General features: G+C 39.6%; 1 protein-coding gene across 1 annotated transcript; it reads left to right on the forward strand.

The window, feature by feature from the left end:
• The first annotated feature begins 8,811 nt into the window (after positions 1 to 8,811).
• LOC107326019 (uncharacterized) lies at positions 8,812 to 14,305 on the forward strand. Its single transcript, XM_088136023.1, has 6 exons — positions 8,812 to 8,999; positions 9,124 to 9,175; positions 10,534 to 10,721; positions 12,026 to 12,184; positions 13,050 to 13,157; positions 14,143 to 14,305. Exons 1-6 carry the CDS (start codon positions 8,844 to 8,846, stop codon positions 14,254 to 14,256), a joined length of 777 nt encoding a protein of 258 aa, XP_087992149.1. The 5' UTR covers positions 8,812 to 8,843; the 3' UTR covers positions 14,257 to 14,305.
• Positions 14,306 to 14,570: the final 265 nt, after the last annotated feature.

A 14,570-nucleotide genomic window follows, 5' to 3' on the forward strand; every position in this document is an offset into this window, starting at 1 on the left:
TAAACCAAAAGTGTTATCAAAGTTCTGGTCTTGTTCTTTTCTTTCTTTCACAAGATTTCAAACGTCTGCATATATTATTAAAAACATTTTGTAAAGAAAACATTAATGGAACTATGAAGGACCAATGATGACTGTTTTGGGTTTGGAGGTAGGGAAGACTAACTCCACAAATGTTAAATATATATTTAGGATCACTTATGCAATGTCAATGCATGGAATAATGAGACCCCTATATCTCAAGTCAGAAACATGGTCTACCAGTTTCAACTATTTTTTAGAACATATTATTTCAACATGCACAAACACAGAAACAAATCCTTGTACAATACATCCATACAATATCTTCCTAAAAAGGAAGATAGAGAGAGAGAGAGAGGGAGGAAGAGGGGGAGATACTGTTGTTAGCTAATGGCCAGTTAGATGAAAGGGAGTTGGCAGATACCCAAGAACTCTTTGCAGACAAACTTCCTGTTTCTGACACCTTAATGCCATTTTCTACTTTTCTATATTTTAGGGTGGTATATCTTCCACCCAACCCCCGCCCCCCATTGTGTTGACTGCCCCCTTAGTTAAAGCAAGCAATGTTGCCTTCTGCAATATTTAAATGAATTTTATAAGGAGATATAAAAGGGTGTGGCGTGTTCCTCGCAATATTGCCTCCAGCGATGAGAAGATGCATTTGAACTAAACCTTCAAGCAGTTTGGAAGCAGAAGCTGCAGGTCCTGAAGAGATGGCGAAGGTAGCTGACTTCTCTGTTTTCAGTGTTTTGGTGACAGGATACTTCACCATCTGGTGAAGAGGTTTTGGATGCTGCCATGTCCCCTCAAATGGGTCTTTGCTGCAACTTTTAATCTGAAGGGAGAGAAAATCAAGGAAAGAATCAGTTAACATAGCATGAGGTGGGGAATAGTGGTTAAGATGTTAACTGGAATGGTGCAAATCTCCAGCTGGTTATGAAGTTCTTGGGTGATTTGGGGCCTCTTGACCACCTCTGCCCCCAACTTACCTCACAGGCTGCCTGTTATAGTCAAATGAGTCTAGAACCCCTTGTACACCACTATGGGTTTGCAGAAGAAAGGTGGCAGAGAAATGTGATTCTAAAGACTGAGTAGCAGCTTGTCTTATGCAACAGAATGAGCTATGGCTTGTTTGAACTATGATATTCTCCAAGCCCCAGTTGCTTGGGTCAAAACAATCAGTAAAGGCCTTTGCCTCCAATGTGATGCCTGGAGGTAACCCATGGCTTGAAGAGATTTTCTAGCACCCAAAAAGGGCCAACCCCATCTATTTTTGTAAAAAAAAAAAAAAAGTTAATTATATATGCTACGCCTATGAGAAGGCTGAATGCTAGAAAGCGAAGTACCAACCTGGATATTATATTTTTAACCTCCCAGGGATATTCTGACCCAGATAGTTACACACACCTCTCAAACTCTTCCCTTTTGTGGCAAGCAAGGCTATGCAATGCAAGGATTGGACGAATTCTACATCAGCCTTATAGGAATTGCATTTTCTTCTTCCCCTTTCTTTAAATTTTTGTTCACTTTAGTCACCATTGTGTCTTAGTTTCTTCTTAACTCTATAATCACTGTGAATTATTAATTTTTCTTTTGTTGGTATAGTTTATACTTCCCTATTATTAAATCAATGCTACGCAATGCAGAGGAAAGGAACAATCAATAGGGGCCAAAGAAATTACTGTAAGGAAAAATGCAGGAGCTATAGGACCACTGAAAAACCCTACATCTAATTTTCATCAACATGGCTCATAATATCTCTCTGCGATTTGGTGTCCTTGCCAACCATCCTTGTTTGCATCTTATCCACACTCTGCTTTGTGCAATACATTCCCAGAGACCCAGTCTCAGTGGTTGGATTTGCTTCCTGCTAAAGGGCTGTCTTGTGAGTGGCCATCTAAACCAGGGCAAGCATTTTGCAAGACCGCCAAGAACGCTCACTCAGAACTGGAAAAGTGCCCCAGTGCTGACCCATTAACCATGGTTTATAGCTGTGTTGCAACAAAACAAATCCTACTATGACTACACACATTAGCTACCTATCTTAGCCTTAAGTAATGGTGAATCTTTTTTAAAAAAATGATTCAGTTATGTACATTATACATTTTCACACAAATATACAAAGAATAAAAATGAAATGCACTCAGAAAAACCAACAGCCACAATGTGACAAATAAAAGCAGAAAAAAGAGAAAAGCCTCTAATTACAAATAGTTCACCTGATTTTATAAATCTTTGAAAGAGGAAACTGAATTTTCAATATTCCCCAAGACTGTCCAAGAATTTTTTCCAAAGGGAAAGATAATATGACCTACATTTTCGGACTGACAGAATAGATAATTCTCTCAAAAAGCGGTTGGTCACACATTTCTAAAATCCAATCCTTCATATCTGTAGTATTTTCCCATCTCCTAAGATGCTGTTCCTACAGCATGAAATCCCATCTTTCTTCAGAACAGTTCCAAGTAGTAGGTATAGGATTTAATACAATATGTGCATGTTTAAAAACCAAAGTTTTCCCACAACACATTGTATAACATTACTCCTAGTGTTATAAAGAAGAACATGATAATAACATAAGAATTAACAAAACAATCTTTGGGTGGTTAATTTCAACTTTAAATCACAGGACGTAAACAGCAATGGTAATTCTAACCAACTGTCCTCTGCACCATAGGACTTGATCAGTGATTTCTCCAACTGACAAGTTTTGAAGCAGCTGTGGAATGTGGAGAGGTTCTTGGACAGCCCCAGCTGGTTGGGTTGGGTCATGCTGAATGGGTTCCCGTGTTGCATTAAGTCATAATGTGCTTTGTTAATGTTTGTTTTGTTGGTTTAGTAATAATGAACAGCTGTTGCCCCTGAAAGAATTGTCTGCTTCTTGAATATAATTGCAAGTTTTAATTCAGAGGAAAAACTATTATCTTTTTCTCCTCCAGGGGATAAAAGAATTGGCAAAACTGGTGGTGTTGCAGTTAGGTAATTTTCGAGTGCCGTGTGTAAATGGGGCAAATTTTGCACTTTGGAAATGCCCAGAGCATCGAGCTGCAACTGGAAGGACTAGCAAGCAGAATCACTGGCTGGGTTCACCTGAATTTCTTTAGGGTTGGCTAATGTTGTTGTATGACCCAAATTATGTGCTTTGTAGATTAGCCTAATGTGTTAAGGCCATCATAGCAGGGCTGCAAAAATCTGATATGATGAAGTATCACTGTCAACAAAGAGAAAAACAATCAGTTTCTATTTGCAACCCTGATGGCATAGCCTGGTTTATTTGGGCTGGAAAACTTTATATTGAGGATGGGTTCACAAATCTCTGTGAGACATCCTGTGCATCTTTATGTATTATTTTATTCAAGGGTGTTGTGTGAACTCAACCAATGTGGGTTTATTCAGTACGTTTTGGCTCTAAAGCCATGACTTGAGTAGGGTGTGCAAAGACAACCTGAGTCACAACTTGTTTCTGATTCCACAAAGGACAGGCCTCTTATGTCTTTAGCCCCCATTTGCTGGGGATCTTAAAGTTCTTATTTCCGGGCAATACTTCCTAGAGTTGCTGCTGAGACACTCATGTCCTTAATGGAGTCCATGTTCTCAACCACTTGAAGCTGTCTAATTGCTGATCCAGAAGGTGGTTACTTGCATATCTTCTGAAGTTTCAAGAAGCTCCTACGTAGCAATTCTTGTTGATGTTTAAATAATGTTATTTTTGTTCAGGTACCACTACTCTTGAGAGTATCCAGGCAGCTCTGAAAGAAGTGGAAAAGTGTGTTGGAGAAGGTAAGCTGACCCTCCTTATCAACAATGCTGGTATTTGGACATTCACTGATATGAAAAGAGAAAATGCCAAGGATATGATGAGAGTTTATTTTGTCAATACCATTGGCCCACTGCAAATAAGTCAGGTTTGTTTATTTTTTAAAAACCTTTCAAAACAAAGATTGCCTTATTAAAGAATAAAAGTTGAACAGTTGAGTTCACTGTAACTAAAGACAGCAGTTTAACACTGCTGAAAATAAATAGATAGAAATAGTACGTTGACTCAGCAGTGTTCAGTGCCACCAATTTTGTTAAATTTTGGGCGACCTCTGAAATTGGAAAAGAGCCAGTTTGGTGTAGTGATTAAGGCAGCAAGCGCTTCTGAAATCTTGCCAAGAAAACTGCAGGGAATTGGTGTCATTTGAAATAAGAAGTTTCTCTTGGGTAAAACATTGATTCTAACTAGGAAAGTCTGAAGCTTTTCCACTTTTCAAGAACTTGTTTTAGTTCTTTCTGTAATATGTTGTAATTGTTTTGAAAGATGTCTTTATTGCAACCTGTCAAGTAATTTCATAAATACTTCACTGGATCTTTCATTATCCCACAGCCAGTCTCTTATTCACAAAATGTTCTTCCTTGGATGTTAAATACCTTGTTATTATCTTTGGTTATATATTCTGGTTTTTACTGTATATCCAGAAAGCAAAAATTTTTGATTACTTTCATCAACTGTCGTATGAAGCTTTGTGGCTTCATAATTGTTAATGTTACATCATCTGCATAACATTTCATCTTCTATTCCTGTTCTTGAATTTCGATCCTGATTGTTTATGTTTTTGCGTCTTGTTCACTAAGACTTCGAGACCAATGAAAATGGTAAAAGCAAGAACAGGCATCCTTGCCTTGGGCCTTTTGCTAATTGAAAACCTTGTGCAGTTCCATTTATTGTAATCTTTGCTGTTTGCCATTGATATATGTTGTCCACCCATGTTTTGAATTCTTCTTCAGGATTCATTTTGTTTTAGACCTCTGGTAAAATAGTCCACTCCAAACTTCAAAGGCTTTTTCCATGTCTGGAAATACCACTATTGCCTTCTCTTTCTTAAAATTGATGAATTCTAGTGCATTTGAAATGCATTTTCTGTTACCTTTCATCTTCCTTTTTGGAATGTAACCTCTCTGATCTGTGTGTTGAATTTCAGGAATATACCTCCTCATATGTTCAGCTAGTCTAGTAGTGAATATCTTGTAACTAACATTCAGTAAAAATTAGTCTATATGACTGAGGTTACTTTGGGTTATTCTCTTATTTCTCTATTAACATTATACTGTATATTCCTCTTCTCGTGTCTTTGGTAATGTTTTTGTTGTCTGAATTTCATTCATAGTCTTCATTAGTGGTTCTGCAGTTTCTCTTCTACCTTTTTGTAATATAGAGCCAGCAGCCCATCTGGGTCTGGCGTTTGATCAGTTTTAATGTTCTTTATTGCTTCTTTAATCTCTTGAGTTGTTATACATTTGCTTAATATTTGTCTATATCCTTCAGTAAATTCTTTAGCTTCTGAGTTTTTGATATATGTTTTCAAATTTTCTTTATCAGCTTTGTGTCTAGAATATAATTCCTTAAAAAAAAACAGCAAGTTCTTCTATTATTTCCAATCTTGTATAAGTCTGTTCTCTTTCTCTATCGCTGTTATTGTCCTTTTTTCCTCTTTTCTAATTGTTATGTAAGACATTTCCCTGGTTTGTACTGTTTTGTTCTTGAACATCTGTTGCCACATGTTCTTCATTCCCTCCCCTTTTCTTCCTTGCTGTTAATGTGATTCGTTTTCTTTCCTTCTTTCTTTGTAAATAATGAAAATATCTTCCATACAGTAGTATCTGTTGTAACCAGGAAATGTTACTGTCTGTTCTTTGCAGGCTCTATTAAATGATGAATCAATCGATGGGCCGGTGGATGGCACTTCTCCTAATACCTGCTCTTGTCCACATACTTCTTTACAATCAACTTACCATTGCTGTCTTCCTATAAACAATCCATTTTACCCTTCTCTCCCCTTCATTTCTCTGTCACCCTATGAGACTGCATACATTTATACAAATCTATGTATAGACTGTGTTTGTACAGATATATGTGTGTGTGTTCTTAAAATGGATGGCCATACAAATCTTTTAAATAAATAAATAATAAAATTGTGTGTGTAAATACATTCAGTTGATTAACACTCACTTTTTGCAATGAGGTTTTACCGTCTTGAAATGTTAAAGTTAAACTGTATCAGTCTGATTCTTTGACACCTTCTTGGTTTCTTTGGAAACCTTTCTTGGATTCTTTGACACCTTCAGTTGATTCTTTGACACCTTCTGGTGAATCTTCTAGTGTTTTGCACTGGAAGTGTAATACCGTAACTTTGGTTCAAGGTCTGAGTTATTTAGAGACTTCAGTATCATAGTTCACTGTGAGTCACAAGCATTTACAAAAGCTATTAGTTAAAACTTACAAATTGCTTCAATGAACAAATGGCATTAATTATCCAAATCTCCATTACTCATGTTCAAGTCTGGCTTCTTCCTTCCGGCTACATTGGCACAGCCCAGAAACTCTTAAGAAGTAATCAAAATAATTATAATTATAATCCAAAGCAGGAAGTGGTTTTCATTATAAAATCCAAAAAAATAATAATCCAGTGGTTAGTTCTTCTGGAGATTCCTTAAATTCCTCTGCCAGAAAGGAAGGGGTGGGGGTGGGGTGGGCAGAATGGCTACATTGGGAGTTGGGCAGTCTTCCTTTAAAGGACCCTCACATACACACATCTGTGTGGGTGCTAGACAACAAAAAGCAATCTGGGGGAGAGAAGAACACTTTCTTAGTTTAACTCTTGCTGCCTTCAAGTTACTAAAAATATAACAAACTCCAAAGTGGGACAGGAAAACTCCTGTCAACAGACTGACCACAGTTAGGACTCATTCATTATTTTCAAGTTATCACTGTTTTCTCAACATATTATCCAGGTTTTTGGATTGTCATTGGTGGGACTAAAGATGGAAGACCACTATCTTGGAACACTCCCATTCTGCTCCCAACACCATTCCCCAATCCCTCAAAAGCATGAACAGATCCACCAAAGTCTCTCCCCGATATTTTTTTTCCCTATTGGATTCTTTAGGGATAAAAACCATAAATCACTTGATTTATAATAGCTTTAAAAAAAAGTCTTTGAGAGATTATATTTTGAACATAAAGTGCCTGTATCTTATGCTTAGCAATACATAGAATTGAAGCATGTATTGATGAAACTGGAATCTCATAAGAATCCTTGAGAGATGCAGTGCTTGAGTGAAAACAACAGCACAGTTTTACTTGGAATCTAAAGACAGGATGAAGGTCAGAATTAGTTATATATATGAATTGTGCAATGCCAAATTGGAATATCTAACCTAGGAAAATCAACCGATTCAGCTCCTAAGAAATCTAAAACATTCTTGTTAGGATTCAAGAATGAAGTCAATTCCTCAGTAAATATTGCTTTGTATTTGATAGATTGAAATCCATCAAAGAAGATTTAAGAAAAGCTTGGATATCATATTTTGTTGTTTAATGTTGCATAAGGACTTTGAGAGTTCTTTAATCATATAATTTGGTGTTCACAGCCATAGCTCTTTTCTGGATTCTGGATTCTGGATAAGTTATAGCATATATTAAATACAGTGTATTTTTCATTTATGTGTAGATTATTTTTGTCTAATGTGTGTAGGGATATTTATATTATATACCACTTCTGTATTTTGGAGCGGGGTATTGGTTTATTTTGTTGCATTTTACCATGAGGGGGGGAGATTATTTCTTATTACTATTTTGCTGGCAGGCATTTTGGGCAATTATGGGCTAATTGGACAATTTCCTCTAATATTCTTTTGAACTGGGTCCAACTTAAATCCCTTTCTAGGTGGTCTTCTTCCCATTACAAAAGAGGTGAGTAGGTGACTGACCAAAAATTTCAAGACCTTCCTTTTGCTGCTGGTTCAGAAAATCCCGAAGGGCTCAGTAACAGGACTTCTACTCAGCTGCTGAGGATAAGACCCATTCCTTTCTCTGCTTCACATTCAAGTTCCTACTAATTTGGTATCAGTGAGGACTGGATGAATCAGAATGACCAGTGGGGGATGAGTTTCCCTCCATTTACTCAGGATCAAGCCTTGGAAGGGATATCAGAGGCACATTCCAGGGGTACCAGCCTCTGGGGTTTCTCTCTTCCCCCCTCAATGCTTCAAGCAAAGATAGGTTCTGTAATGGTATGTGGGACTAACCTTGGGAGACAGAAGGAAGAGCCACAGACTAGACACCTGTCATGCAAAAGGTATCTCAGCCCCCAGAAGGAAAAGGGGTATGGGGAACATTTCAGAAGGAACCCTCCCTAGTTTTCTGGAAAGTAAAAATAAAGGAGGGTGGAAATGCTTTCAGACTTGCAAGATTCTGTTACTGTAACCTTACAATAAAGGTAGTGTTAGTACTCATGGTTTGCACTTCTTGTCTGGACCACCTCAAAGGGCTGACAGGTTCTAAGGTAATTCAACACCTTGGTGGCACTTTCCAGTGGAAGAGGGAAAGGCCATGAAAAAAGTGGATCTGCCACAACTTCTGGGTACAAACTGGCTGTGACATGAAGTATTACATTAAAAGCAATGTGTGCTTATCGACCCTTTTTTCAGTGATGAATTTGGGAGTAGAAGAGTCCTATAAAGTATATTGTAGCTGTTGATGCATCTAAATCATACAAATATTTTGTAGGGCAGTATCTTTTGTTCCTTAAAGTCCAGAATGTTCCTTCAATTAAAGCAAGCAATATTGCCTTCTGTAATAACTAAATTAAATTGATTGTTATCAGCCAGCCAGAGTAATTGGGAGTCATGCAGCAAACAAATTTAATAACAAAGAAACAAAGTTTCTCAGAAGATCTAAATGTAGGCGGGGTATGTTCCTTAAAATGTTACTTCCCACAACGAGAAGAGACATTTGAAAGAAACATTTGAGCAGGTTGGAAGCAGAAGCTGCAACTCCCGAAGAAATGGCAAATTCAGCTGATTTCTCTGTTTTCAGTGTCCTGGTGACAGGATCCGATCGGGGGATAGGTCTCGGTCTGGTGAAGAGATTTCTGACACTGCCATGTCCACCCAAGTGGGTCTTTGCTACAACCCTCGATCTGAAGGGAAAAGAAACCACAGTAAGAATCAGTTAGCCTAGGATGGGTTGTGGGTTGACATCCAGCTCAAACCACTATCTGCTTCTTATACATAATTGTGAACTTTAACTCAAAACAGAAAAACTATGATCTTCTTTTTCTCCAGGAGGTAAAAGAGTTGGCTTGCAAACATCAAAATCTGGTGGTGTTGCAGTTAGGTAAGTTTCAAAGCCATGTGAAAATGGGGCAAATTTTGTAGTACAGGAATGCCCCCAGCATCCAGTTCACTGGTTGGGTTCACTTGAAGTGGCTGGTTCAACACAAATCAGCCTCCCAGATAGAAAAGTATTTAACTGAGATGCCTCCACATGTTAGAAGAGCTTTCTCTAAAGCACTGTTTGAACAATTAGACTCCATGGTAAGATATGGGAGATTCCAGGGAGTTCCATTTGAAGAAAGACTGTGTATCTGGGGTACACCAGCTGTTGAAGACATCACAGATATCCTGTTTGATTGCAAACTATGTCCTGCAGAAAGGACCATTCACTTAGATCCTTATTTAAAAACTAGAAAATATTAGGACACCTTTACTTCTTACTTCTTGCAGGGGACAAATCTACATATCACTAGCAAGACAGCAATTTTTATATCAAAGCCCATTTCTAAGAGGATAGGCTACTGAGAACAGATTGGGGTTGACTGCAGGGTGACATTTTATTATGAATATGTTCTACTATTTTCTCTGTATTGGTTTTATGGTTGTTTGTTATGGTCAGATGACTAATCAATAACATTTTGTTGTTGTTGTTCTTGGTTGGGTTCACTGTGGTTTCTTTGGGTTTGGGTAGTTGTGTGACTCCCAGTTAGAAATAGAGAAACTTTCCCCCGAAGAGTGGGGGAAGTCAAATCAAGCTCCATGCATTGGTGTCTGACATAACGGAACATCTGCATCTCTCTGCTGTGACAAGGGAAGGTGGACTGTATATACCAGTGTTTTCTCAAACTTAGCAACTTTCACATGAGTGGATTTCAGCTCTCAGAACTGAACTCGATAGCATTCTGAGAACCAATAAATTGATGGAATCTCTTTGCAGCCATGATAGGCAGCTCTAGGTTGTTTGGGCAGGCCAGCTTTATAGTAGTTCACACACCTCAAGAAGACGTGTGTGTCTTTATATGTTGGTTGCGGTCTGGGTGTTGTAGGAACCCAATCATTTGTGAGTTTATTCAGTCAGTTTTGGTTATAAAGCCATGACTTGGGTATAATGTGTAAAGACAGTCTGTATTAAAACTGACTTTAGCCCCATGTGGAACTCAGTTCTTAGCAGAGTGACTAGGTCAATTTGCTGTCATCTTAAAGTTCTTGTTTTTAGGCAGTGCCCTCTTGCACTGCTGCTGATGTTCTCATGCCCTTAGTGGACTGCAGGCCCTCAACTGCTGGAGCAGGAAGCTGTCAGGCTGCTATTCCAGAAGGTGGTCAGTTGCATGAATAGACACACAGATCCCCAGGAAAATCCTCCCTTGCAATGCTGAAACACCATGTTGCTGAAGTTCAAATAACATTGCTTTTCTTCAGATGTCACTAATCTCGAGAGCATCCAGGCAGCTCGGAAGGAAGTGCAGAAGTGTGTTGGAGAAAGTGGGCTGACCCTCCTAATCAACAACGCTGGCATTTGGTTCTTCAACGATCTGGAAACAGAAAATGCCAAGGATATGATGAAAGTGTATTCCGTCAATACCATTGGCCCGCTGCAAGTGAGCCAGGTTTGTTTATGAGCAAAACACCTTTCAAAGCAAGGAAGACTGCTTTATTAAAGAAAAAAAGACAGAACAGTTGAAGTCAGTGTAGCTAGAGAGCAAGGGAATACCATAGTGATGAAAATAAAGTAGAAATTGTACATTGATTTGGGAGCAGGTTGGAACATTGGGGGTAGCTGTTCCCTTTGGGGGGTGCTGGGTCAGAAGAAGAGCTCCCAGGCTGCTGTGACCCTTTTGTGAGATACTTTGTAGTCAAAATCATGCACATTTCTTCAGAGTGTGATAATGGCTGGAGAGAATCTGTACAGCGAGTACCAGTGACATCTTGGAATGTCACCTGAGGTGCACCAAATCTGCAAAATAGACAATGGCTAATTCATGATCCCAGGGAGGGTTCAGGGTTTTGGTATGAGCTGAATTTAATGAAGGAAGCTTTAAAGTGCCTCCTCCTTAACAGGCCCTCCCTTGACCCAAAGACCTTTGGCAATTATCCCCCATCTCCCTTCTCCCCCTTTTTGGGAAGCTTGAGGAGAACATAGTACCGAGGCAGTTGCTGAGAATCGCGGAAGATGTGGATCTGGATCTCAGCCAGGTTTTGGGCGGAGCAAGTGATGGAAGATGCATTAGTTGCTGTGATGGATGTCCTGTGCCAGATCCTTGATGAGGGAGTATCTCTCCTTGCCCTGCTTCATGTCACAGCAGTGTTCGGTGCCACAAATCATGGCGTAGTTTTGGATATAATTAGGAGATATCAACAGACAGGGATATTATTAGATTGCATTGAAAGGTACTAAAGTAGTTTACGCAGAATAGATGTTTTAAAAAATGCCCACAGGGCTTGAGATATAGTGACGACACTCTAGCTTGAAGCTAAAATTGGACTTTTTAAAATCTTTTAAACCAACAAGTGCTTAAACATATCAATCGTGTTTTGGATTCTCTCCCTCTCGCTCACACATGAACACACATATGTCCAAATACTATGTGACAGGGTCAAACACCAGGAGCATGAAAAGGGTGCAAAAATCCTGCAGCGAAGTTACTTGGGGGGCTCTTTGTGGGAAGTCTCTTGCCCACCTCTCACAGGCCCTCCTCGTAGGTCATCCGCTCCGCATCAGCTGAACCTTCAGAGCTATCGTTAAGGGCAGCCACAAAAGGCCATTACAGCAGTTTTCCTGGGTCTGGTCAGGCCTGGATGACTCTATGAAGGTCCCCTTGGAGTAGGTGGTACAAGAGCTTTCTCTGCTATCGCACAGCTCCTTTTCGTAGATCTAACTGCAGCTCATTCTCTCTTTTCTCCTCTCTACAAGGCCTTTCTGCCCCTGCTGAAGAAGGCAGCCGAGAATAGTCCAAATCAAGGCCTGAGCAGCAGCAAGGCGGCTATTATCAATATATCCAGCATTACGGGATCGATTGAATGTATGGCTTATTGGGACGAACTGAAGATAATTGGATGCCGCTGTAGTAAGGTACCTAATGTATTTTCTCTTTGAAACCTCCTGTGGAGTCTGCACATAGTGGAAGCTCCTTTTCCATTCATGAGTGTCTCTGTCCATGCCTGCATGTCCCTAAACGTGCATTTCTAACCAATTGCTGAGATGCAACACTGTTTGGAAGCTGTAAGAGCAATGATGCTTTACTGCAGTCATCTTTGCTCTTCTGCAGACAGTGTTGCCCAGATTTTGAACGGGTGCAGAGTTCTTGTGCGAAAGGGCTCTCTCTCTTGCACTCTTGAGATCTTCCCCACAAGAACTCTGTGTCCAAATTCAAATGGGTTCCTTCTGAAAAGAGATTTCGTTTACCACTAGAAAAGATTTACCTCAAACGTAAGGACTGAAATTAAGAAAAGAATGGGTTGTTTTTATACTTTTCTGTGGTACAGAAATGATGACCATTTTCATTTATTGGATAAAAGTCAAAAAGTCATAGTGAAAGCATAAACAGAACAGCATCAGTGGGAACAGTTGCATTTGGGGAGATCCATGCTAAGCTGAGAAAATGCTTCTTATTTGCAAAAACCAGCTCTTTGATGGGAATTTGTTTCGGCAGCCCAGACAGCTTATTAAACGGACCCTGACACACATTTTCACTTGCATGCAATTGCAGAATAAATGCATGTGGTTGCCTTCCTCCCCCTTTGTGTCCTCAAGGAGGTCTTTAGTTCAGTTCTGGTGGGCCTCATACACCTTTCTAGCTCCATACGACAATGAATGCCCAAGATACTGTTGTGCACAATTTATCTCCCCCTTCCCCTCCCTCTCCCTCTCCCTCTCCCTCTCCCTCTCCCTCTCCAATGGATGCATTTCCTTATAGTTCTTTTTTTCACCCATGTAGGCCGCTTTAAACATGCTCACCAAGTGCCAGTCGCTCGAGTATCCAGCTAGTGGGATTCTGACTGTCTCCATCCATCCTGGCTCAGTCGAAAATCCTCGCAACCCAGTTGTAAGTTTTTTGATGGGGGAAGAGGCCTGGGGCGTTCATGCATATTCAGATATCTATGTGCACACACTCCAAGACAAATGAATTACCTACTAATCAGTCTCCAAAAGTTTTAGTATCCTGATAATTTGGGTTTTGAGTATTTTATTTAATCAAATAATAAAAATACGCTAGTGCAAATATAGATGTATTTTTATCTTCATTTATTTTATTATTTATTTATTAGTCACTTTTAAGTGAGATGGGCAGCTATCCAAAAACGATAAATAAATAAATAAGTAATAAAGATATCAAATACTTCTGTTAAAGTTGCGCTGTAGTTTGAATTAAGGCTTTGAATTATGTGTAAAGGGAAGGAAGGAATCGAAATTTTAACTGAACAAACTGCACAATATTCCCCACCAAAGCTTCATTTCGATGTCCTCTTAGAAGGAAATCTACTAAATCTCACCTTCCCCTCTTGGAATCGCTTCCAGTTTGAGCTATCGCTGATTCTCCCTACGTGCAGAACGCTGTTTCTGCAGGAAAGCATGTGCTTATATCTGGAATGACCCAGATCCAGTCCCTCCCATATTTAAGACTCCAGGCAGGGTTAACGCATTTGTTCTGGAAATCATAATGGCGGAAGATTAACATATTAAAGCAAATCATAAGAGTTCCACTTTCAAAATATTAGCGGTAACTTTGTTGATTCAGTGCTTGCACGTGCAAGGCATGCTCACCCATGGTTAACCTAATTGAATTAACCCAGATTTAAGGGTTTAGATGAAGCTTTGGACCATCATCTGATCACAAGGGCTGTGTTCATCTACCCTTATAAACTAAAACGTGATTGGCCATTTTAAATGTCATACAAATTCACGGCTAATATTAGGTCTGGGTATTCATGGTGAGGAGGCCTGACTGCTTTCTGCTGATCTGCTTAGGGGGGATTCTGGGCTGGGCAGGAGTGATTCTTTAAACCTGATGAGATCCTTCTTTGTGACAGGTGGAAATCACTGTGGAAGAGAGCGCCCAGGGTATCGTGACTGTGCTGTCCACGCTTTCCGACCAGGACAACGGGACCTTTCTGGACTGGCTGGGTCATCGAGTTCCCTGGTGATCCATCTGTCTCACCCTAATGCCATCGGCACTTAATACTGAGAGGTGATGGGGCCTTCAATAAACCACTGAGCATCATAAAAGTCCTGGTCTTGGTTTCTCCTTCTTTCAGAAAGTTTCAAAAAATCTGACGCACATTGGTACGATTGGGAAGACTGATTTGAAGGGTGGAAAAAGTCTACACATTTAGTCTTTCATATGCAGTGTGAGAGTATGAGGAAAAGACACCCCACGTGTCAAGGCTGTACATAGTAATATGTACCATAGGTCTATTAGTTTCAGGTCCTTTTTCAGAACGTATTCTTCAAAGACACG

The sequence above is a fragment of the Python bivittatus genome, unplaced genomic scaffold, assembly GCF_059951505.1.
Source record: "Python bivittatus isolate LINGU-HERP-01145 unplaced genomic scaffold, Pbiv_v1 ctg000190_np1212, whole genome shotgun sequence".
In the NCBI taxonomy this organism is placed as follows: domain Eukaryota; kingdom Metazoa; phylum Chordata; class Lepidosauria; order Squamata; family Pythonidae; genus Python; species Python bivittatus.

Bases quoted from the DNA above. Each gene is read 5' to 3' on its own strand.
- LOC107326019 (XM_088136023.1), top strand. From the start codon at position 8,844: ATGGCAAATTCAGCTGATTTCTCTGTTTTCAGTGTCCTGGTGACAGGA. The intron at 9,176-10,533 runs GTAAGTTTCAAA...GCTTTTCTTCAG, and splicing joins TCTGGTGGTGTTGCAGTTAG to ATGTCACTAATCTCGAGAGC. The intron at 10,722-12,025 runs GTTTGTTTATGA...CCTCTCTACAAG, and splicing joins GCCCGCTGCAAGTGAGCCAG to GCCTTTCTGCCCCTGCTGAA.